The sequence below is a fragment of the Notothenia coriiceps genome, unplaced genomic scaffold, assembly GCF_000735185.1.
Source record: "Notothenia coriiceps isolate Sejong01 unplaced genomic scaffold, NC01 NC01_scaffold00015620, whole genome shotgun sequence".
NCBI classification, from domain to species: domain Eukaryota; kingdom Metazoa; phylum Chordata; class Actinopteri; order Perciformes; family Nototheniidae; genus Notothenia; species Notothenia coriiceps.
The window spans coordinates 47,861-70,544 of NW_011348321.1; the positions used below are offsets into that span (position 1 = coordinate 47,861).

Sequence of the window (22,684 nt, forward strand, 5' to 3'; positions counted from 1 at the left end):
GCGGAGGTTAGAATTTACATTTTTTTACTATGCTCCATCTGAATGTACTCTGCAACATCTAAATTGATTCTGACACTTCTACAGCCAACTCACAGGTGTATCATTGCTTTGATAAAAAACATTATTCAAATGCCCCTTTTAGAATTGAAGATTCATTCATTCTGGGCATGACCTTTTCGAGCCTGAGGCCTGAAGTGCTTAACAGGTTAAGAGTACGGCACACCAGTGCTTTAAATAAACTGCTAATTTGCTCACATAAACTTGTCTGAACCAAATATCATTGAAATCTCACACATGTGTGTCCAAAGGGTTCGGACACCCATTTTGGGTTCGGACACCCATTTTGATAAAATGAACCACTTCCGAAAGTTCTGAGACATTAGCTCTGGGTACCATTTGAGACCCTGACCTTCTCTTGGTGAGTCCACCCATGGCAAAAGGTTGGAGAGCTTATGTCCCCTTCAAAGGGATTACTGACGATGGGTATAGCAATGTGTGACTAGCTGGAATTGGGCAAAGTCCCAGCAAAAGCATGAGTCATCAACATCACCACAAGTCTGTTTACCAACACTTCCTCTCTCCTACTGAAAGGTGGCCTGCAACCACCTCACCCCGATATAAACCAATCATCTTTACATCTGTTTACATGGCTGGTTGTCACACACACACACACACACACACACACACACACACACACACACACACACACACACACACACACACACACACACACACACACACGGTTGAAATAAAGATGCACTCAGGCAATATTAGGATTATAATTTGATTGACAAAATTGTAATATGTGTTTTAAGTGTTTGATGTAGAGGACGCGGCTGACGGTCAGTTAGTACAAAGGCAGTCAGGCCTTCTGCTAATCTGCATGACGGCCAGTCAGCCTGACAGACTACAGACTTCCTTTATGGAGCGAAGCAGGCTGAAGCTCCATTTTAAAAGTACAGTGGCGCTCTCTGCTGGTAAGATATAAAAGAGTGTCCATATATTATGTCCACATTTTCAGACAAGAAAGTGGGAATACATTTTTAAATAAAAGCTTTATCTTTCACAATTATTGGGTTTTTCTTGTTTCACTTTGGGACTTTTTTATATTATATTTATATTGCCTTTGTATGAATGTCCTGTCAGTCTCTGTGTATTAAATTGCTGTTTTGGTTTTAAACTCGTTTCTCTCAAGAATGAGACCCTGTGTCTCAGTGAGATTACTTGTCTATATAAAGGTCCCAACTAATTTATAGAGACATTGCCCAGTTGCTCCTGTCTGTTGAATCAGTACCAAATAGGCTTACAGTTTTGTAAGATTGTTCCCAAATGTCTCGTTTTTTTCTAAGACTTGGGCTAGGTGTGGCCCTATTCTTACCCTCTGAGATTTCTCTTTGGGCAGCTGACTCGCACATGTTTATGTCAACCCTCCCTCGATCAACGCCTCTGACTGACACTCAATTCTTTTTTTGTTTTTTCATTCCCAGACACCTGTGCTCAGCTGTCAGACCGTTCAGAGTGTGACTCTGCTGCCATTTCTGCAGAGGAACAACAAGCTCTGTGACAAAGGCTCCCTGAAGCTGCCCGGAGGGACCCCAAATGTCGAGGCAGGTAGGTCCTTATTTCATTCAGGTTCAAAGGTTGGGCTTCATCACGAGAGAGACTAGCCAGGGGGGAAATGGTAACATCAACCCTTTTCTCTTTGTGTATTTCTATGCACTGTGTATCCATCTGTCTCTCCAGTGGCTTCGCTTCATCTATTTATAGGGCTGCTAGGACATTAGCTCAATGTCCATGTAGAAATGTCATGTAAGACATAAGAGCTTCACAGCATTCATTTATAAATGTGAAGGTCAAGAAACGGCTTACATTTTTTCATAAACTAAGGAAGTTGACCTTTTAGCTTTGTCATTTTGTGCAGCCAATGTGAAATGCTAATGAGACTGTGGATATAACTTTTACAAAGTGAAGAATAACAGCTGTAACAACATTTTGCCCCATTGAATCACACTGTTGTGGGATGGTAACAATGTACCAACAATCCATATATTGAAGTGGCAGCCAAGTTCAAACGAAAAGCTTTGTGTAATTAATATGTACATTTGTATATCTGCTGAATAATTAGAAAACAAATCACTTTTGAGCCACCGTCATCTTCTGCCCTCTCGTTCCCTCAGGCGAGGGATGGAAGAAAGCTATGAGACATTTGAAGAGGAGTTAGGGCCATCAACAGCAGATCCTCCTCCACAGAAGCCTGTTCGACAGATCCGCAGACCAGGTGGCCACACACACACACACACACACACACACACACACACACACACACACACACACACCGCACACGCACGCACGCACAAACACACACACACACACACACACACACACACACACACACACACACACACACACACACACACACACACACACACACACACACACACCATATCTGTAATGCCTGCACATAAAAGCCTTCATCCATTGTGCATATATTGTTCGACTCTATAAATACTTAGGAGCAGCAGAACAGGGAGCCTCTGAAATATGACTCCTGGTCACAGGCTACACAGTGATAATGCAGCCATGCTAAATGGATGGTTGGTGTAATCAGATTCAATCCCTCCAAACACACACACAAAGTCCTCCTTGTGAGGAAGAGCTCTTACATGTCTGAAAGGATGGGAGAATGTATTTTTATTTGGAGCACTTTGGTCCAGGCGGAAATAATTATTTAGTCTTTTGAGGTCCCCAGGGGAAGAATCCTAATGATTTTATGTAGGGCCAATTTAATTTGCCCCATGCTTTAATTTTCCAATACGTAGGTTGATGATACAATATCTGCAAAACTTCTCTATATTTCATCAGCTTCCCTTTCTTTGTTTTTAGTGCTAATTTGATAAATAATTAAACCTTTAACCAAGACGTTGGTCAAACAAAGTAAAACACTCTTTATAGTGACAATAATAATTTAGACTCCTATCAAATAAATACTTAAAACTGCACTCCTTAAAAGTATTATATATGTCGATGAACCAATAAATATGCATTCACATGGCAAGCGAAATATCAGCATCAATAAATAAGTTATAACTATAAAAATAAATACAAAAATGCCAAACGAAAAACAAAAGGCAAACACATTATCATTGTACACATACAGTGTGCCAAGTAACAGTGATCAGCAAACCTGCATAGTTTAAATTAACACGGTCCCTATAAATAGATAATACAGACCGTGTTAATTTAAACTATGCAGGTTTGCTGATCACTGTTACTTGGCACACTGTATGTGTACAATGATAATGTGTTTGCNGTACTGTATAATATTATTTTCGAATCAATAATTTTTAAAACATTTTTTTTTTTTTTTTATGTTTTTTTTTTTTTATAACCATTTTTCCTCCTGGTCTCTCGCGCCCCCCCTGTCATGCCTCTGCGCCCCCCTGGGGGGGCGCGCCCCCCACTTTGAGAACCACTGCGTTAAAGGCAGAGAGTGAAATTCAGTGAATAGACGTAGTTTACAGAGATGCTGTATGAGAAACCAAAGTGATTTTGGAAACTTGCACAATATAAATCTATTCTAGTAGACCTCAACAATGGAATTATGATCAGTGGAAATGGCCATGAAATGGGACCTTTAAGTCTTTTGCTGGTTAAAAACCCTCTCTGGGCGGGGCTACCATCATGCTATAGTAAAGATACTGATCTAATCACACTAGTGATACTAGTCAAGACTCTAAGCCTTGGCTAAATTAGATACTTTTTCTTACATTTTTCAAGAGGAAACACAGCTCCTTATGTACAAGTGTGTATTATTAACTTACTATGGGGCTTGCGTTCTCATTCTGAATGTTGATCTGCCTGAGCAGCCTGCACTCATAGTCCTGGTCCATGATGCCTGAGAAGAGGATAAGAATGATCAGCAATACATTCATACATACAAGTCATACAACAGTTTCCTGAATGCACATGTCAGATGAAAGGTCAGTTACTGTCGCTCGTAACTTCCTTACTACTTCTCAGTTCTTCTGGCACTGACAGATAAGCCTCTTTAACTCACAAATGACTGTTGAGCAATTTGAGATATTTCGTTTTTGACTCGTTTATAGTCTATGGCATTTTAGAAAATCGTGAAACACTCTTATTGCAATTTTCAATTGAACATGGTGATGATAAGTAGATACATTGCAAATCTGTAGTGTAACTTTATATGTTTTTACATGACACAATGAAAGTTTCATATACATTTACTAATCGACCAGGGAAGGTTTTTCTGAGGAACCATGTCCTTCAATAATGTGGCTAAATGTTTCACACAAATCAAAGAAGTCCCTGCTTTGTTGTCAAGTATTACATTGGGTTATATGTAAAAACAACAACAATTATTCAGTTGACATTACATTTTACTTGATTATACTGTAAAAACACATGTAACAGCCTAGAGTGAGTATTCCTTGAGATAATGATATGGCATGGAACATACATCGACACGATTAATAAAATCTATTCTAGAATATTCTTAAACTAGCTAAAGACATATTATAGTAACAGTGCATGTGAACAGCTGCGGGTGGGTTCAGTCCTCTGCTCATAACACTTACATTATCTTTGTGAACACTAACGTTAGCAACATATACCATTAGTTAGCTGTAAAACCTTCAACACTGAAGTATTTGATTCCTGGTTTCGAGTCGCAAAAAACACAGTCACGGCAGTTAACGCTGATCTGTAATCATGACCCTAATATTATTTAAACAATGTAAATGAAACGATCAAACATACAGACTTATGCTAATGCTAGCCCAGCTGGCTGAAGTAACGTTAAAACGCTAAGCTAGCTGTCCGGCTAATGCATTAGCAACATTGTTCGTTCACAGTCCACTTTTGTAACCTACCGAGCCCCGATGAACGCTTCCCGTTACCCGCGGTTGAGTTGTTTTTCTTAGCAGTGTTAAATCCAGTTGAAATGTGTAGTTTTTATGTGTTTAACTCTTTAAAACAGAGCCTGCAAAATACAATTGTTTTCTTTTGCCGAGCGTTCAATTTGGCCTCGCTAAGCATCACGGGAAAAAATGTGACGTAGCTATTTTTTGAATCACACATTTGCGTTGCTAAGGAAACGTGTCACATTACCACATCTTCAGCAGAAGAGAAACAATAAAAAACAGAAGACGCATTTATAATAAAGCTCCTTATCAGTCATTTCTTCATGGCTCTAAACATATATTTGCATAATCCATTGTCTTTTTATCCATTGCTTTTTAAGTTCAAGCAATAGGCCTACATGTTAACTATTTATTGATTTAACAATATGCAGGTCTTGTCAAACCAGCAGTGATACATTCATGATAAAGCCTGTGCTTTTCATTACATTTGAAACAGTGTTGGTACTGTATATGTGTGTCTTCTTGAAGGAGACTTGTCATTTTCACTTTATGGACACCTGCTGAATACTATTGTTAGATTGACCATGATTAAATACACTTTTATTACATTTTGGTGTTGACAAATTGTTTCTAGTTAACAGTGACACACTGTATTGATTCATAGTATATTTCAAATGGATTTATTAGTTTAAAAAAAAAAGAGAGGTGCAAGTGAAACAAAAAGAATTGAAAAGGAAGTACAAATAGACATAACACATTCAATGTACAAAGGTTTAAAATAAAGACACATTCAATGACATTATCCTCTTTAAGGGTAGACTTCTGACAATTTTTTATACAAGTTGTAAGATAGTTACATTTGGACGAGAGACAAACGTCACCTCATCATTAGCTGAAACTTTGATGTAGCTCCAATGACAAAGTTGTTGTGATGTTGAAAAATCACGCAGTCTGGCCCAACAGCATATCTAAAGGAATCTGATTCAAAGTTTCAAAGAATAAGTACAGTAGGTTCAAGTAACTTTTTGAAATTCTTATTATAAAACAACCCTCAACACCCAGTAAAGTAATATGTGCAAAAGTATAGTTTTTTTAACTAATTACTGGTAGTCTAAAAAGGCTAGAAGACAAATACAATTAGGGATAGCTAAACCATTTATCTGATAAAAAATAGTCAAATGGTTGGCTCAACTCAGCAGATCAAAGGCCCTTGCAGCTGAAATTACTCAGGCAATACTGCAGAAGGTTTTCTCAATTGGGCACTGTATCTTATAATCATAAGCTTCTTCAAACAGCGTATATTAGGTTGATTAACATTATTCTAAAGGTCTGGTTCAATTATTTTAAATCCCAGCGGTGCTCATCGGAACACTCCTGAAAGAAATGTACAGCACATGTAAAATTAGACACTCAAAATCACATTATCTGAAAGTATGTCTAGTAGAAAACACAGTATAAAATATGTTTTTTTTTATAGCTAACAAATAAACCAAGGAAAATTCAAAAAATGATACAAAAATATGCATGTAAAATCCCATAAACCATAGATAAGACAGTGTCAAATTCTCTGCAGCCCCGCTACCTGTAATGATTGATATAAAAGAAATAATCAGCATTATCACTTCATTACTTTAAATGGCCTCAGATATTCTGCTATAACATCTGCACATAAGGACGTTGCTGTAAGTCTAGGCCACTACTTAAAACATTCATTGCAGTGAAGATCTAAAAAGCATCTGAGCTTATGGTAATACCATGTTCTTCAAGCCAGTGAGTAGTACAAGTTGGAATGGAAGGGCAGACTGAAATTTAAAATAAAGTACATATGGACAGGTTGATGGTTTACAGGGAACAGGTATCTCTAGGCGTGAGTTGCAGTCCATTGTTGACCTGGAAGCGAGTTTCATCTGATATACCGTACTGCTCCAAGGGATCCTGTGAGAAAGGAGAATGTGAGTTAAGTCCATAGACTGTATATATATAAAGGTTAAGAGTAAGACAGTAAAAATAATCGTTTAGAGATTTCTTGTAATTGTTAGTGTAAGCCTCCAACAGGATACAGTGTAGTTCAGTTGACTTTATTTAGTGGCTCAGTCTTAACTGCACCAACAAACTACATTTGCGAAGCAAAACTACCATGTTTTTAGGACAAACTTTGCTATAAACTATTTTCAATGTCTCCAGATCATCCTGATTGACACATAACTTGTTTCTAAAAAGTCATATTGCTTTTTAGTTTTTTTCTAAAGTATTACATTTTTCCGATGCCCTGATCCGACTTTCAGTCACGATACAAATATCTTAATGGTTAATCAACGAGCCGTATGTACAGTACGCCTCACTGTTTGAAGGTGACTGGGGTTATTATTTTTGGTGTAAGGAATCATCAGGCTTTAACATTGCTCTTCTAACTTTTTCAGACAAAATGTAACAATAAATACAGAGATGTACATTTTAATTAATTTGACCATAAAAAATAAAAAAAATCAGCAAAAGCTAATTTGTAAAACATTTTCACACACACATTTTTCACATTTTAAATGCAGCCGGGATTTAAATGATTCTCGTTTAACGAGGCAAGTATTGCGCAAATATACTTCATACTTAAATCCTTTCTACTACGACACTGTTGGATATAAGTGCCATCTGTGTGGCATTTAACGCTTCAAGATGCTGCTGAGACGGCTCTTACCTTGCCAGTTAGCCTGTGGATTTCAGTTCGATAGAATATCAGGTTCTTCCTCATGAACTCGTAACTGTAAGAGATGAGATGACAAATGTATTAGGCAAAATCTTCCCCTGTTAGGGAGCATGATCCTATTCCTAGTAAAACACATTCAACCCAAGTGTGTGTTTATGACTAAAGGCGTTCAAATAGCATCACACAGCACATTGCGGTCTGCCAAGCTGAACATTTTTCCATTTTCAGATGTAGAGAAAACTGTAGCTACAATGTTAATTCATGTCACCATAGTGTTGTAGTTATCATCATCATTTGGATTTCATATTTTTTTCCTTAAAACATGATTCTGTCTTTAAAAAAAAAATCTAAATTCAAAACGCTGACAATTGACAAGTCATCAGAGCCTAAGGTGATGCCTTAAACCCCCCAAAAACATATTCATATTTTACTTCAATCAAAAATGTAATATATTCATTTTCTGTCAGGCGCTGCCAGGCCGACCAACATGTGTATTTCATGGTGTTGTGGTCTGTTGTGTCTGTAATAAGAGGAGAAGGAGTCAGACCCACCTGGCCTTCACGATGGAGTCGACCCACTCCCCACACTGTTCTTCTGAGTCACACTCAAAAAGATATTTTCTCTCTGCTTCATCCAGAAATGCTACAAAGAGAAACACATAAAAGGAGTCACGAATAGATAATACAAATACTCAAACTGCAACAAAGTATTAAGTCTTAAGGAATGGACGTTGATACAGTCTATGGTTGATACATGTCTTTATTCCTGATCAGTGACATCTACAAAGCAGTGTTAATACGGAATAAAAAACCGGCCTGCTCATTTCCACCGACTTTTTAATTTTAATTTAGACTTTATTACACCAGGTTTGTGCGACTGAGATCAAATATATCTTAAACAATAGAGACCTGGCCAAATGTTTTGCAGCAAGACAGTTTGGACATTTTACATAAAAACTGATATATTAAGAATCAGGCCAATTCACTTTTGAATATAAAAACGAGTAAGAGATCCACATTTTGTAATTAAATGTAGAGCCGCATTTTACACATTAATTATGACGATGAGCAGTCAGGCACAAATGTACAACACCTGGCCATAATCGATGACAGGTCAAAAACACTAAAAAATGAAAAAAATACTTATTTCTAAAGTAAAATCTTAGTAAAATATTTTTTGAAACAACATGCTTATGTGCTTTGAAGAAAAGTGTTTATCCATTTCTAAAACCTAGGTATTAGACTGGATTTGAAAGTCAACAAAGCGAGAAAGTGAAAGGAAAGGCGAATCATGTGAATGTAGAAGGGGAAACTCACCAATAGAGAAGCTCTGGCTGTCCTCCCTTTCCACCCGACACTGCTCCAGCAGCAAAGCTCCAATTGGCTGACAACAAATAATGGTTTCACATTAGTCACTAGGTAGAGCAGGTAAAACATGTGATGCATGTTGAATGCAGTGTGCTACTGACCTCTTCCTCATCAGTCCGAAAGTAGAAGAGGAAGTTCACGACGAGTTTCACCAGCCTCTTCTTTACAACTGTATTACAAAAAAAGGATTGACAGCTGATGAATGACACGACCAAAACATATCCCTGGTGGTTGCTGATCTTAATGTTTTCAGGCCATTATGCTAACATGAACAGCCTGCTGTGCAGATTAAATAAAACGGAAGTAGGTTTGAAAGGAGCTGAATCGGTGTGTAATAAACCGTGTTACCGTCTCCTTTCTTGGGTCCTCGCATCCCCAGCTCGGCTGCCATCTCTGAGGGCTGTCGGCTCAGAGACACCAGCTCCTTCTCGTTGAAACGCATCACGGCCACTGACGCAGTAAAACACGGGTTAAAGAAGAGGAGACTTTCGCTACGACCGAGCCATGCCCACCGACAGCCCAGCAAGGGAGCGAGATAAAATACCAAATAAGTCGAGGCAGCGTTGTCTGAGGCGTCCGTTAAATGATACTGCCTCGCAATCTTCTGTCCTCGAAATGAGAATGTGTGTGTTTTGTCATTGCTGTGGTCAAGAGTCGGACTTCTCCTCCATGTTTCACACCGGACACTCGGTGGCAGCCAGAAACGCCTCACTGGTAATAGTACGGAAGTCGGTGAGGAACCAACTAGGTAAACAGTGCGTTTACAAGCCATGTAAATTACAACTTGTAGTGACATGCAGATGTGGAAGAACTAAGAATTACTCATAACTTTAATTAAGTTAAGTAGAATTTTCAGATAGTAGGAATACTTTAACGAGTATAGTAAGTGAAAGTCCTGCATTCAAAATAATACTCAAGTACAAATACAGAAGCATCAACAAATATACTTAAAGTAGCCTACCAAAAGTAAAAGTAGGGCCTAGTCATTTGCAGATCGGACAATTTACAGAATCATATTATATAGTTTGATTGTAATTATTTATGTATTAATGTGTCAAAGCTGGTAAATGTGCAGCTAATGTTAATTACTTTATAGTGCAAGGTAGCTTGTGATTTACTCCAGGTGTGACTCAAGTATTTTCTAAATGTTGAGTATATTTAACACCATTAATCAAAATCTGCAAAGTAACTAAAGGTATAAATAAAGCTTAGTAAAAGTAAACTTTTTACCTTTAAATTGAAGTGGGGTAGAAGTACAAAGTAGCAAATAATTGAGTTGCTCAAGTAAAATAGAAGTCCCTAAAAATTGTACTTGAGTACAATACTCAATTAAGTGTACTTAGTTACTTTACACCACTGGTGACATGGTAGTATGGGATGTACTTTTCTCTGGTGAAAGATTTCTTCAGTACATTTACACCAGTATCACCAGTACACTCAATAACAAGTTTGAGGTACTTGTATTTGAGTATTTTCATAGTGTGCTAATCCAATACATTTCAGAGAAAAAGCACATTTAAGTTTTACTTCAACACGTTTTATTTGCCAGCTATAGTTACTTTGCAGATATAAAGATGATTCTGAAATGTGCCACATGTAGGAATACTCCAGAACAGCAGGGGGCAGTAATGCACCTGAAGTTGTTTTCCAACCGGTGAAGAGGGAAACCACCTGAGCATGCGCAATGCTGATTTACAGGGGCATGATCCTTACGTTGTGCTGTCGGTGAGTGTTTTGAACAAAGTAAACTGTTTACACTATCCTTTACATGTGTATTCTTTAGTTTTACATATAAATTATCAATGTATAAATACATATACAGAGATAGCTCCTTTTTAGGTGGGGGGGTCTTCGATCATATGTTGAAATGTGTTGAAATCTCTCAATGAATAGCTGTTAGCTTAGCATTGTCGTGCGAGCGCTACCATATTATAACAAACTGCAGCTAACTACAGTTCGTAGTTTTTGTCATTTGTTTTCTAGCATGATAAAAAAAATTCCCCTCTTTTCTGCTATGTATTTTATCTGGTCAATAACGAATATTTGTCTAAATAAGTGTGTTGTTGCCCATTAGTAAGACCGATCACTTACAAGGGAAGTTAGCATAAAGTAGCGCAGCCAGTCATTGTATTGTTTTTTAACTACATGAAATGTGTACCAAACTAGTTCTAGAAAGTCTTGGTTCCGGAAGTGTTTGTTTACAACATTCCTTTTGAAATTGTGGGGGAACTTACTGCAGTACTCCTCAAACCGTTTACATGCAAAGGAGACCTGAACTAGTATCTAGACTAGAGCAATGCACTTAATACAGTATATATCATAGAGCCAAGTCAGTAGTCTTGTATTGCTTACTCCTAAGTGATAACTCCATACATGGCACTGTTTTACACTACAATCCAGTAACACATGGTACGGTAATAACAGTTAACACTATTCTATATTTATAGTTTCACTGACATTGTTTGCTTTATCTTTCTTCAGATAATCAGCAACATCTTCTCTGAGTGCCTGTCCAGTGTCAGCTGGGCAACGCCTGTGGGTTTCTGAGTGATTGAGCCCATTACCTTGCAAAGATGGATTTCCAGCATCGAGCTGGAGGGAAGACGGGGAGCGGTGGGGTGGCCTCCTCCTCTGAAAGTAACCGGGACAGACGAGAGCGGTTACGCCAGCTGGCCCTGGAGACTATTGACATCAATAAAGACCCCTACTTTATGAAAAATCATTTAGGGTCATACGAGTGCAAACTTTGCTTGACTCTTCATAACAATGAGGTGAGGAGGCAGACAATGATACTTTCCTGTATGGTGCTAGAAGTTACCCTAACTTAATAATGCATTTCCTGTTATCGGAGTATCCTGTTTGACAAATCGCTCTTCTCTACTTTACAGGGCAGCTACTTGGCTCACACACAAGGAAAGAAACATCAGACCAACTTGTAAGTGCAACACGCCATTTGTTTAGCGTTCTTGGTGACCAATTAATTGTACCGCAACAATTCACGCAACAACCCACATCATTTTTCTACAGTTAAAAAATTATATATTTTCTTTGTTTCAGGGCCCGGAGAGCAGCCAAAGAGGCAAAAGAAGCTCCTGCCCAGCCAGCTCCTGCCAAAGTGAAAGTTGAGGTCAAGAAGTTTGTCAAAATTGGTCGACCGGGATACAAAGGTAAGCGAGCTGAGTTGTTATGAGTCAGTGCAGTGATTATTTTGTCTTGTACTGACCAGGGTTTACCTGCAAATGTATTACATTTTATTATCCAATCAATGTCTTTCTTTTCTTTATAGTAACCAAACAGAGGGACTCGGAGACCGGACAGCAGTCCCTACTTTTCCAGGTTAGTGTCTTTTGGATGGAATAAAAAAAACGAGTTAATATTAAGTTATTATTTGTCACCTAATGCGGTTACACATTGGTGAATTAGCCTATGGCCCACAGATATTGCAATATTTATTTATTTCCTCTTTTACCAAGTCTAGTCTGTGGCTACTTACCTGGAAACATTGCTGTATCAGGTCCTTAATGCAAACCAAACACTTCCTACTGCTGCAGCCTCACATCAAAATGACTTGTACTGGAAAAACAAAAGTTGGCTTATAAGAAAGTTACAGGAAATGCATTGGCTTACATCCTACTTCTGATGAAATAGCCGTAAATAGATATTTTCTAGGTTTTTGATTCTCTCTCCCAAGGCTGGCTACATACTGTACTTCTTTTAAACGAACATTTTCTCAATCTGAAAGAACTCTCTGGTACAGTAGGACAGATATTGTGGATGTATTTGGCCTGTTATCGTATACAGTCTGGTTCAAACCTAAAAACAGACGAGCAGACAAATTTGGTCCTGTTGACCAAATTAAGACATCGCCCTGTGTTTAAACACATTTTTTTCACTGGCTGATTATTTACTTTCAAAAACAAGTCTGTAAGTTACCTGTTTTTTACTCCTCTGTTCATCAGATTGACTACCCAGAGATCGCTGAAGGAATCGGACCCAGGCATCGTTTTATGTCTGCTTACGAGCAGCGCATCGAGCCCCCTGATCGCCGTTGGCAGTACCTGCTTCTGGCTGCTGAACCCTACGAGACCATTGCATTTAAGGTGAGCTTTAACTGCACTTTAATTTTCCTCTGTAGTTTTTTTCTTAGACATAACAACACGATCTTTGCTCTTTCAGGTCCCGAGTAGAGAAATTGATAAAGCAGAAAACCGCTTCTGGACCCACTGGAACAGAGAAACTAAACAGGTACTGAAGCTGTTTAACATTTATTACCACTATGTTTTATTTCAGGAATGAGAAAATATGTGTTTAACCTGTCTGTGTTATTTTTCCTCCCAGTTCTTCCTACAGTTCCACTTCAAAATGGAGAAAGCTATTTCCCAGTCCAGCGGACCCCCACCTCCTGTTGGTGTGAAGCGTCCTCCTCCTCTCATGAGTGGACATCGCCAGCCAAACGATAATATGCCCCCTCCCCCGCCAGGAGGGATGCCCCCTCTCCCACCTGGTGCCCCCGGTAACCCCCATATGCCCCATCAGATGCCCATGCCCCCCATGCCAATGAGGCCGCCTCCTCCTGAGAGCCTCATGTCTAATAATTGATTCCCTACCAGCAGATCGTGATTGCTTTCAATGACGTTGAAAGTCTACATCTAGTCGATTTTTATACATTTGTTTGATTTATGTAAATGTGTAGGGCAGCCCGTATGACCCCACTGTTTTGTATAAATGCTCACTTTCTGGACGTGGAGCTATGATTGAGAATAGCTCACCTTTGAACATTCTGTTTTTTGTAATTAAATTCTTTGGTGAAAAAACATTTGCATTGGAATCTGTGTTTTTCCAAAGACATAACGCACACACTAACACACTAAGGTTAATTGACCTGTCCCGGGAATGTGCGAATGGATTATAGCACATGAAAATAGAAGCAGTGCAGACATATTAAGGCATGAAGAGGCTGATAAGGAAAGAAGCTTGACTTTACGGGGAACAAATATTTTTGAAGCAGCTCTTGATGAAATAACAAGCCTTGTGGGTAAACTTTTATTTTAATTGTATTGACAGTAAACTGAGCTGGTGCGATTGATAAGCAATTTAATAAAGATGTAGATTTTTCACCTCTAAAGGCCTCAAAACGATCACAGGTTTAAATAAAGCAGTCAGAAATTTGAATAAAACAAAAATGTCACTACACAAAATCACATCTGTCTAGCAAAGCAGCCAAAATCTACCATATTGACATTGAAGTCATTTATCTGGAAGCAATACTTATGAGTAAGTAGAAGCATATTTAAAAGAGGAAATTGGAAGAGTAGAAAATGAACTCATCCTTTTTGAGTCTTTTTCTTCTTTTCCTGCAGCTTTTTAGTCTTCTCAGCCTTTACCTCCTCATTTTCTTCCTCCTCATCTTCCTCATCTGCTGTTTTTTCAGGTTCCTCCTTTTCATCTATTGTCTTCATATCTTTTATTTCTTCGACCCTGTCTTTCTTAGCTCTCCTGTCCTTTAATTTCCCTTCTTTTGGCTTCATGAGTTTTTTGTCTGGCAGTGGCTTGTTTCTAAGACCTCTTGATGTTCCTTTCTTTGACTTTCCTTTTTTGACAAGTCCATCATCGTCTTCATCTTCCTCCTCATCCTCTTCATCGTCTAGGTCTGGCAGCCACCAAAACATGACTTCCCAAAGAGTTGTCTCGGGCTAGAGGGTAGGGAAACGCAAGTGGTTGACACAATACAGCAAGACAAGACAGACAAGACAGCTGTTTATTTTGAGGTTGGATGATAAACTTGTCACATAGGTGAATCCTGTCTTTACCTCGGGTGGCTGTCCTCTATGTCGTAATGAGCCTGAACGTCTCACTATCACACCAACTTCTTCCTCTTCCTCCTCTGCTGTCCTCTTACCACGTAGAGTTTCTGTTTTTTCAAAAGAGACCACTCAGTCACAGCAGGCATGTCATGTTGTTACTGTGGTGCTACTTCCAGTTTACTTGCCATGAAGCCTATGAAAGCCAGAGGTGAGCACCAGGATGGAAATGACCACAAACAGACAGCGGTTGAGGGTGACATTCTCCCAGGGGGCTTCAATATGTGTCAAGTTTTGGACGGACAAGGGTTTGTGTAAAGATGCTGAAGGAAATGAAGGAAAAGGATTGGGTGATGTTATTGAAATCGAGAAAAGAAAACACTGAAATCTGATGGAGGTTAAGGAGTTCGATGGAAATGACTCACTTGTTCTGGTGACGCTGGGTTCCCTTGGTAAAATCTTGGGTTCTGATCTTGGTTGTTGTGGAAATGGAGCCATTTCCTGTCAAAAAACAACATGTATAGCTTAGAAGAAAATATGTATAGGGATGTGAACACAGTCAAAAATGATCCATGTTGGTTGTTTTCTATCTCACCTCTCTGATTTTCCTCGAAGCGTACATTTCTGCAACAGACAGATGAAGATTTACTGATGGGGGATATCATAAATCCTGAACAATAAACAAGCATTAACTCAAGCTGTTGTATGTACATATATTCTGCTTGGCTGACGTGTTTGATTTCACTAATGTCTTATTTACATAAAATGCAACTCTACTCTGCCAACGTTATATTTGATTACAGACGGACATGACAGGTTAATAAAACTAAGAGATGCGAGGTGTGTGTACATCAACCTACCAACACTCACAATGACTATATTAAAATAATGTTATGTTATGTTGTATTAGGTTGATCCTAAGCAGCTAAATATGTGCATGTTTGACTGTAATTACCACTTAGGACTTGTATTATCTATTTATAGGGACCGTGTTAATTTAAACTATGCAGGTTTGCTGATCACTGTTACTTGGCACACTGTATGTGTACAATGATAATGTGTTGGCCTTTTTTTTTTTTTTTTTTTTTTTTTTTTTTTTTTTTTTATTCAAGTTGTGACAAATATATAATCCCTAGTATTTTCTTTTAACAACTGCGACTGATAGTCACCAAAACGGTAATTTTGCTTCTCATTCAAATGCTCAGTATCGCAATACATTTGAAAGAAAATCATCTCAACTATGTCCACATTTGTGCGTAGTTTCAAAACCTTTGTTGTATATTATTGCCATCACAGTTTGTGTGGATTACAACGATGATTGTTCAACACTAGCGAGAAAATACATAATTCATTTGTATGGCAAATCAACCCTAAAATACAAAATCAAAACAAAGAAATGTCATTAATTGTTGAAAAAAGACAGGATAACAGTTGTGTTCACCATTTATTGTCTATAGTTACATGCATACTTGCTTACAGTTGGTTTTAGTGTGCAATACACAGTTTTATTTAGTTCCATTGTCTATGTTATATTACCCCAAATGGATTTTTTTTTTACTTTCCAGGCTGCTTCGCCAAAAGGTCTATTCAACATGATTTCATTTCTCACATTTTCAACACATAATGAAGTATTCCCACAAGCCAGTAGCCATAGATACGAGAGGTTGATTTAAAAACTCGGGCAAAGTTTAGACTGATTTGGTTGGCAGGTATTTCCAATTAAATACGCTCTGTGGCGTAGAGAGGTTTTTCAGTCATAGCTTTTTATTTTAAGGATATAAAGAGACCAATAAGTGCTTCATTGCTCGGGGAGAGGAAGTTGTATCCATGACTCTTGCTTCACATCTTGGGTCAATTTGGCCCATGTGCTTTTACGCTTGAATAATAATACCCATAAATACTTGACCAAACAATCAGGGAGAACCACCATCAACAACACGTCCATCAAATGTCCAGTTTTTAAGCCAGTTTGAGTTCTTCGACAGCGAGCCGTTCTGTAACGAGCATGTATTTATATACACAACAACAAATATTAACTTCTTTACTAAATCAAACCCGGAAAAAAGCCTCGATCCCACCGACCATATGCTGCCAAAACAGTGTCTGGATTCATGTTGGACACCTCTGATTGGTTTAGCTACTTTTCTATTTGGTGCCTTAAAGGTCAAAAGATATCCATCGTTTCAGGTTAAAATTGTGCCAAACTTTTAACAGCAATTTCCCTGCCAATATCTTTCAATGTGAGGCAGGAAGTAACTACACATTTTACTGTAGTTATTTAGCTGTTTTTGAGTTTAAGTGCTTATATTTATGTATAATTAAGCTTTTTAGAAGGACTTGCTTCTCACAATTGCCCAGATTATCATAAAAGGACAAATAGAAACTATATCTTAAATTATATAAATAGAAACAGTAGGATATTTATAAAGAGGCAATTGTGTCTCATGGTTCAAGAAAACCCCAAATGCTTAATTGCCAAACAATACATTAATAAATCTATCACTTCTGGATAGGAACATTTAAAAGAATGTAGTATTAAGAAGTGCACAAATCTAGCATAAAATGATGTTTTAATCCTGTTTTTTTTTTAGGGATTTTAAGGCTCGAGAATAGATTAAAAGCAGTATCCGGTAGGAAATGCTTTTCTGATTTGCGTTTAATAGTTTTTTCGTGTACCTCGACTACAGCCTGGAGTAGAAAAAACCCCAAAAAAAGAAACCAAAGTGAACAACTCACTGCAGCACATTTTCAAACGAAAAACCACGTTATATAAAAACACTACAGTCCAATCAGCTCATACGGAGGATTAGCCAAACCTATACTGAAAAGAGAATAGATAATATATTACTGTTGCAAGTCTCTTACACTTAGTATTTATAGTCTGCGTTCACAAAGTGAGCGGGGGTCGTATGAAGGCGTGACCTTTGACCCCGGCTCAGGATGACAAAGCTTTGTGAGGGCGACTCCGGCGTGTGGTTAACGTGTGGAAGCGTTTATATATAAAGACCAATACCTACAGCACACTGTCACTGCCTGAAATGTCATGAGTGGTAAAAAAATAATACCAATGGCGTAAACTCGCTCGCTTTGTTGTTCAATGCTGTGATATGGAAGATGAATGAGATTCAACAAAAGCTGGTGGCGCTGGTTTCCCCAAAAACATTGTGAACTTTTCAGCTATTGCACAATAAGGGAACTACTGTACTGTATGTCACAATGATTAAGGTTTTAGGGATCACACTGACTTTATGAGAGATTGGCTTTTTAATCGCTTTACCAGAAATAAAACAAGATAAACGTTATCCCATATTTCTCTTTGTGGATATTTCTATATTGTGCATGTCATGTTATTATACAATTCGATCACTGGGTGTTCAATACAATGCTAATCACAATGGGAATGAGTTACAAAAAGGTACATTCTCTCAAGATTTTTAATTCGACTTTTTCCCTAATATTATATATTATTTGATTTCCTGTGCACAAGTCTTGAAAAAGACATCTTGGTCCTTGTGGACTGCCTGTTTAAAATGTATACATTAGGACGTAAACACACAATAAACAAGCCGTAAAAAACAAACTATATTGTAAACAGACTCGTTGCCCGGCAACCAAAATTTAATACGCAAGATCTGGAGATGGCACCTAAATTATTAATGTTTTCCGATGCAGTTTGAGGTTTGTGTAAATAAACAAGTCTGTGTTTTAAATGTTTAAGGAACTCCAAATTTGATTACATTTCAGCGATTAACGAGAGTGTAAACGTACCCGGCAATAAACCTGATTCTGAATTATTTTTATTTATTTTATTATTTTTCTCTCTTTATATTAATTGTATTCCTTGTCTTTCTTACTGTAAATTCATTTATATGAACATATTATGAACAATTTAGAGTCAAATCAAGAGCTAACAGTGTTTGGCTGATGGCTAACCTGTATTCTTTAACAATAAATAATAAAAACATAGCAGCGTTTATTACAAAAAGAAGATTTAGGAGCTGATTCTCTAATCTAAAGTTGGTTAAAACGATCAAAAAGCCAAACGATCAAAACGTCATTGCTCCCTCTTAAAGAGTGCGTATGTTTCGTACCCCTCCTCTATTCTTTCCCTGATTTTCCCGCCACAAATTCCTTCTTCTCAGCATTTGGCAGATAAGATTGCACTAAAATTCGTTTTGCTTGTGCTATACCATGTGCTTTGTAAACACATCGCCCCCCCCCCTCCTCACTGGGGGGCCCTCCTTCACATAATACAGGATCACAACCTGGAATACTTTTAATAATTACCACTCGAATACGTAGCGAGGGAGAGGATTGTTTGTCACGGCTGAGTGTTAGTGGTTAGAAATGAGTGGGGGGGGGNTTAACGGCTCGTTGTAGCTCCAATAGCTCCAGCCCCCACCCTCCCTGTGAGCACAGTGTGCTCTGATTGGTTGGGACGTTGTGAATCGCGCTGAGCTCCGTGGAGGTGTGGTTTGCTTGTTTAGCGATACACAGCAAAACACAGCCAAACTCATCCTGAGCACACACAAAGTCACAGCCGAAGTAAAAACAATAAGTTAGACCCTCCAGAAAAACGCGGGCAAAGATCCTTGATTATGCGGACTAAAATCCTTGATTATGCGGGCTAAAATCCTTGATTATGCGATTAAACATGCAGGGTTTTCACTTTTCTTCTCAACTTTGTGTGGAAAAATGCGGGGATTATGCGGCCTTTTGATAAATATGCGGCCTTTTAAAAATCTGCGCCATTTTGCTGATTATGCGGTAAATTCTGCTATCGCAGAATCGTGTTTTTCTGGAGGGTCTAATAAGTGTGGCTTGATATTGAGTAAGAAAAAGGTTGATAAACGCTGTGAGAATGGGTCTGCAGAGAGAATTTCGCCGCGATCCCAACTGTCTGTTATCAGCCTGCAGCCAGGGAGGAGAGATCAGCAGAGCTGCATGCACTGAGTGTGTGTGTGTGAGGAAGTCCGTGGATTGGTCAATTTGGACCAATCAGGGGGGGCTTAACGTAACGGCTCTGCGGACGTAACGTAACGGCTCAACGGATTGGTCCATTTGGTTCCGGGTAACACATGACATCATGCGGTACCCGGAAGAATCAATGGACAGTGACGTATCTCCAACAAGGCGTTTTGGGGAGGTATTTTCTGTGTTAGAGTTTTACTCGCTGCAGGGTGTACTTTGAGGGTTTTGACTCTGCAGACCGTTTACATGCATAAAAACCTTCATAACACACAAGGGGACGGGTAATAACCGGAAAAGCATGACATGGGACCTTTAAGATGGGGGCGGAGAGGTTGTTACCCTCCATGTGTCGGAAGAATAAACTGTTTAACAGCCCAGTCTCTTTCTTTTGACGATGTCACGAGTGTTGAGTGAAAACAAGACCTCCCCGGCCAAATGACTGGGTTTTGTGAATGATGCCTCCTGTTGTTAACACCTCAGACAAATGCCCCATCTGCCAGCGCGATGATCTGCCTGCTTTGTTGCAAAGTGTTCCCATTACAGTCAAAGGCCTGTGTTGTTTGGCCTCCAGTCAGAAAATGCTTTCTCCTCTCCCATCTTGTGTAGAAAGCAGTAGGAGCAGTGCGAGCTCTGACACCCACCAGCTCCCCCCTGTCCTCCCCCAGCAAGCATGGCGATCGCTTCATTCCCTCCCGGGCTGGAGCCAACTGGAGTGTCAACTTCCACCGCATCAATGTGAGTCTGCTGACATACAACCAGGAGTCACTGTCTTTTCTACCAAAAGAACAGTGGCTCTTAACAGAACACACAACAAAGAACAAGTGTTGATTGTAGCTTTTAAGAAACCACATTTTCTGTAACGTTTTACTATTGATTTTCTTGGCTTTGAGTGATTGTTTATCTATTCCAATTTCTGATGTAGGAAATTGAAAAGTCGCACAATCAAAACAGAAAAACCAAAGATGGCACAACAGACAGCAACAAAGGTAATCACTCCACCTTTATATCCAGAAACAAGCCATGGGACATATTTATATAATAACAGATTATGTTGCACTTGCAGTATTTTATTTGCAATTATTTACTACTTTTGATAATAGTTCCTCATCATGAAATATTCTGCTTTTCTTTGTTCAAAGTTTACATAGACTTAACAACTGACCCAAACTAGTAGTATTCGTAGTAGTAATTTTTTTTAAATGAGTAGATGCTGCTGAGACTTTGCCAGTTAGGATAGAATATCAGGTTCTTCCTCATGAACTCGTAACTGCAAGAGATGAGATAATTATTAGGCAATATCCTCCCCTGTTAGGAAGCATTATAATCTTCCTAGTTAAAAACATGTATAAAGTTTTATATTTTATGTATGCACCACGACATCAAGTCAAATTCCTCGTACTTGTGAAACTACCTGGCAATAAACCCGTTTCTGAATCATAATAATAATGCAATAGATTTAAAGTACAATATAAGGTTTGTTGACTGTTCTCCAAAACAAGTTTCACCTTTTTATGGTGTATTTTTGTGTGTGTATTGTTTCACTGCCGCAGCCACTTAATACAAATGATAAGGGCCTTAAACTAACATTTATTGTTTTGTACAACATTCCAAAGCCCAAGCATATTCAATTTACTATAATAGTATAAGAAGAATTAGAAATCCTATACAAATATTGATTTTGTTTTTGCCATTGTTACTTACAAATATTACTCAAGCCCAGAGTTCCCGTTAGAATATTTTTTCGCCGGTCAACATGTCCGTTAAAGTTGAAATCTTCCGGACAACATTTGAAAAGTGCCGGTCAAAGGTCTTCTTTGTTATTTATTGAGCTTTAAAACAAATTGATATGATTCGATATTAAACAAACTAATTATAGTAGATTAACTACATTTTTCAAAAGTGTACAGTAACTTACAATAACACAGGAATAATAAACGGAGCGCTCTCTCCTCCTGACAGCCCGTCAGTATCATGCAGCTCGCAGATCAGTAATGAGTGACCCGACAGTAAAACTAAACATATCTATAACTAGTTACGGTAGTTTGAGAGGTTATTAAAATAGCTACGTATGATGTTCTAACCTGAAGTGTGTGTGTTTTGTTCTGCTCACCGCTGCATGTGATCATGCAGAGCTGCGTGTCGACTCGTCAGCAGCAGCTGATCTCTCTCCCGTCAGATTAGACTTCACTCGCGTTTATGTCCATTTCGATCAGATCCAGCTAGTTCTAGCTAATGATAGGACTACCTGTTTATTAAAAGACACCTAAACAATAAGCGTCGCTATGCAACTGGGTGAGGCCACAAAGTATAACGCAGCATTATGCATTTGTTTACATGCCCACCGGAACCCCGAGGCATTACCAACAGATCAACGCACAATCAACCCATACAGGACATCTCTTTCTCCACATTACGTGTTAGACATTAGAATTGACTATTATTGTCTGTCACATACTCTTTTGTCTGTCACATAAGTGGCGCAACTGATGCGGTATTGCGCTAAGGGGAAATTATTTTGTCCGTCACTTTGACCGGAGAGATTTAGATTTGCCCGTCTTCAGCATATTTTACCGGTCATAGTCCGGTAATTACCGGCTAACGGGAACTCTGCTCTAACTACTACTGATCATCAAAATTGCTACAGATTAATTATCTGTCAATTGTTCTGTGCTCTGAAAAAATCTGCATTTCAGTATAGTTTGTTCTGCAAAGAAAAGATTTGATACCGCTTTTCACAAACAGTGTACATCTGGTGTGAGTCGGACCCTTTTTCAGCCTATTCCTTCAGGTATCTGCCTGCTCCAGTCAAAGTTGATAATTTGACCTTCTCTTGTTTACTAAACCTCGACAGGCTCATGGAAACTGGAGATAAGGGAAACAAAGCTTTGTGAAGAATTGTCCCTGATCTATAGAGATGTGAGAGCGTGCTATAAAATTGCAGAGGGAGCTGCCAAGGCACAC

At 38.6% G+C, this 22,684-nt stretch overlaps 4 protein-coding genes across 4 annotated transcripts in view; 2 read left to right on the top strand and 2 right to left on the bottom strand.

Annotated features, from left to right (window-relative positions):
• Positions 1-5,547: 5,547 nt before the first annotated feature.
• plekhj1 (pleckstrin homology domain containing, family J member 1) lies at positions 5,548-9,686 on the bottom strand. Its single transcript, XM_010775228.1, has 6 exons — positions 9,300-9,686; positions 9,053-9,120; positions 8,901-8,967; positions 8,136-8,226; positions 7,576-7,639; positions 5,548-6,818 (listed from the first exon to the last, which is right to left on the bottom strand). Exons 1-6 carry the CDS (start codon positions 9,391-9,393, stop codon positions 6,726-6,728), a joined length of 477 nt encoding a protein of 158 aa, XP_010773530.1. The 5' UTR covers positions 9,394-9,686; the 3' UTR covers positions 5,548-6,725.
• An 891-nt stretch (positions 9,687-10,577) lies between these two features.
• On the top strand, positions 10,578-13,767 carry sf3a2 (splicing factor 3a, subunit 2). The gene is made up of 8 exons (XM_010775227.1): positions 10,578-10,676; positions 11,433-11,722; positions 11,840-11,886; positions 12,009-12,118; positions 12,238-12,287; positions 12,911-13,051; positions 13,128-13,196; positions 13,290-13,767. Exons 2-8 carry the CDS (start codon positions 11,525-11,527, stop codon positions 13,548-13,550), a joined length of 876 nt encoding a protein of 291 aa, XP_010773529.1. The 5' UTR covers positions 10,578-10,676; positions 11,433-11,524; the 3' UTR covers positions 13,551-13,767.
• A 215-nt stretch (positions 13,768-13,982) lies between these two features.
• LOC104948976 (general transcription factor IIF subunit 1) lies at positions 13,983-15,430 on the bottom strand. The gene is made up of 5 exons (XM_010775226.1): positions 15,348-15,430; positions 15,178-15,253; positions 14,941-15,075; positions 14,762-14,862; positions 13,983-14,644 (listed from the first exon to the last, which is right to left on the bottom strand). Exons 1-5 carry the CDS (start codon positions 15,372-15,374, stop codon positions 14,276-14,278), a joined length of 708 nt encoding a protein of 235 aa, XP_010773528.1. The 5' UTR covers positions 15,375-15,430; the 3' UTR covers positions 13,983-14,275.
• A 2,716-nt stretch (positions 15,431-18,146) lies between these two features.
• The window catches only part of fzr1a (fizzy/cell division cycle 20 related 1a), a 12,447-nt gene continuing 7,909 nt past the window's right edge, over positions 18,147-22,684 (top strand). The window contains exons 1-3 of the mRNA XM_010775253.1: positions 18,147-18,167; positions 20,330-20,458; positions 20,646-20,709. Of these exons, the coding sequence (XP_010773555.1) occupies positions 18,147-18,167; positions 20,330-20,458; positions 20,646-20,709 (214 nt within the window). The remainder of the gene's footprint in view (positions 18,168-20,329; positions 20,459-20,645; positions 20,710-22,684) is intronic.

Excerpts from the sequence above, each read along its gene's own strand:
- plekhj1 (XM_010775228.1), bottom strand. The coding sequence starts at position 9,393 with ATGCGTTTCAACGAGAAGGAGCTGGTGTCTCTGAGCCGACAGCCCTCA. Across the intron at positions 8,227-8,900 it reads CAGCCAGAGCTTCTCTATTG|CATTTCTGGATGAAGCAGAG; the intron begins GTGAGTTTCCCC and ends TTCTCTTTGTAG. Across the intron at positions 6,819-7,575 it reads TCCACAGGCTAACTGGCAAG|GATCCCTTGGAGCAGTACGG; the intron begins GTAAGAGCCGTC and ends CCTTTCTCACAG.
- sf3a2 (XM_010775227.1), top strand. The coding sequence starts at position 11,525 with ATGGATTTCCAGCATCGAGCTGGAGGGAAGACGGGGAGCGGTGGGGTG. Across the intron at positions 12,288-12,910 it reads AGCAGTCCCTACTTTTCCAG|ATTGACTACCCAGAGATCGC; the intron begins GTTAGTGTCTTT and ends TCTGTTCATCAG. Across the intron at positions 13,052-13,127 it reads ACGAGACCATTGCATTTAAG|GTCCCGAGTAGAGAAATTGA; the intron begins GTGAGCTTTAAC and ends TTGCTCTTTCAG.
- LOC104948976 (XM_010775226.1), bottom strand. The coding sequence starts at position 15,374 with ATGTACGCTTCGAGGAAAATCAGAGAG. Across the intron at positions 14,863-14,940 it reads TGGCTTTCATAGGCTTCATG|AAACTCTACGTGGTAAGAGG; the intron begins GCAAGTAAACTG and ends TTGAAAAAACAG. Across the intron at positions 14,645-14,761 it reads ATAGAGGACAGCCACCCGAG|CCCGAGACAACTCTTTGGGA; the intron begins GTAAAGACAGGA and ends CCTACCCTCTAG.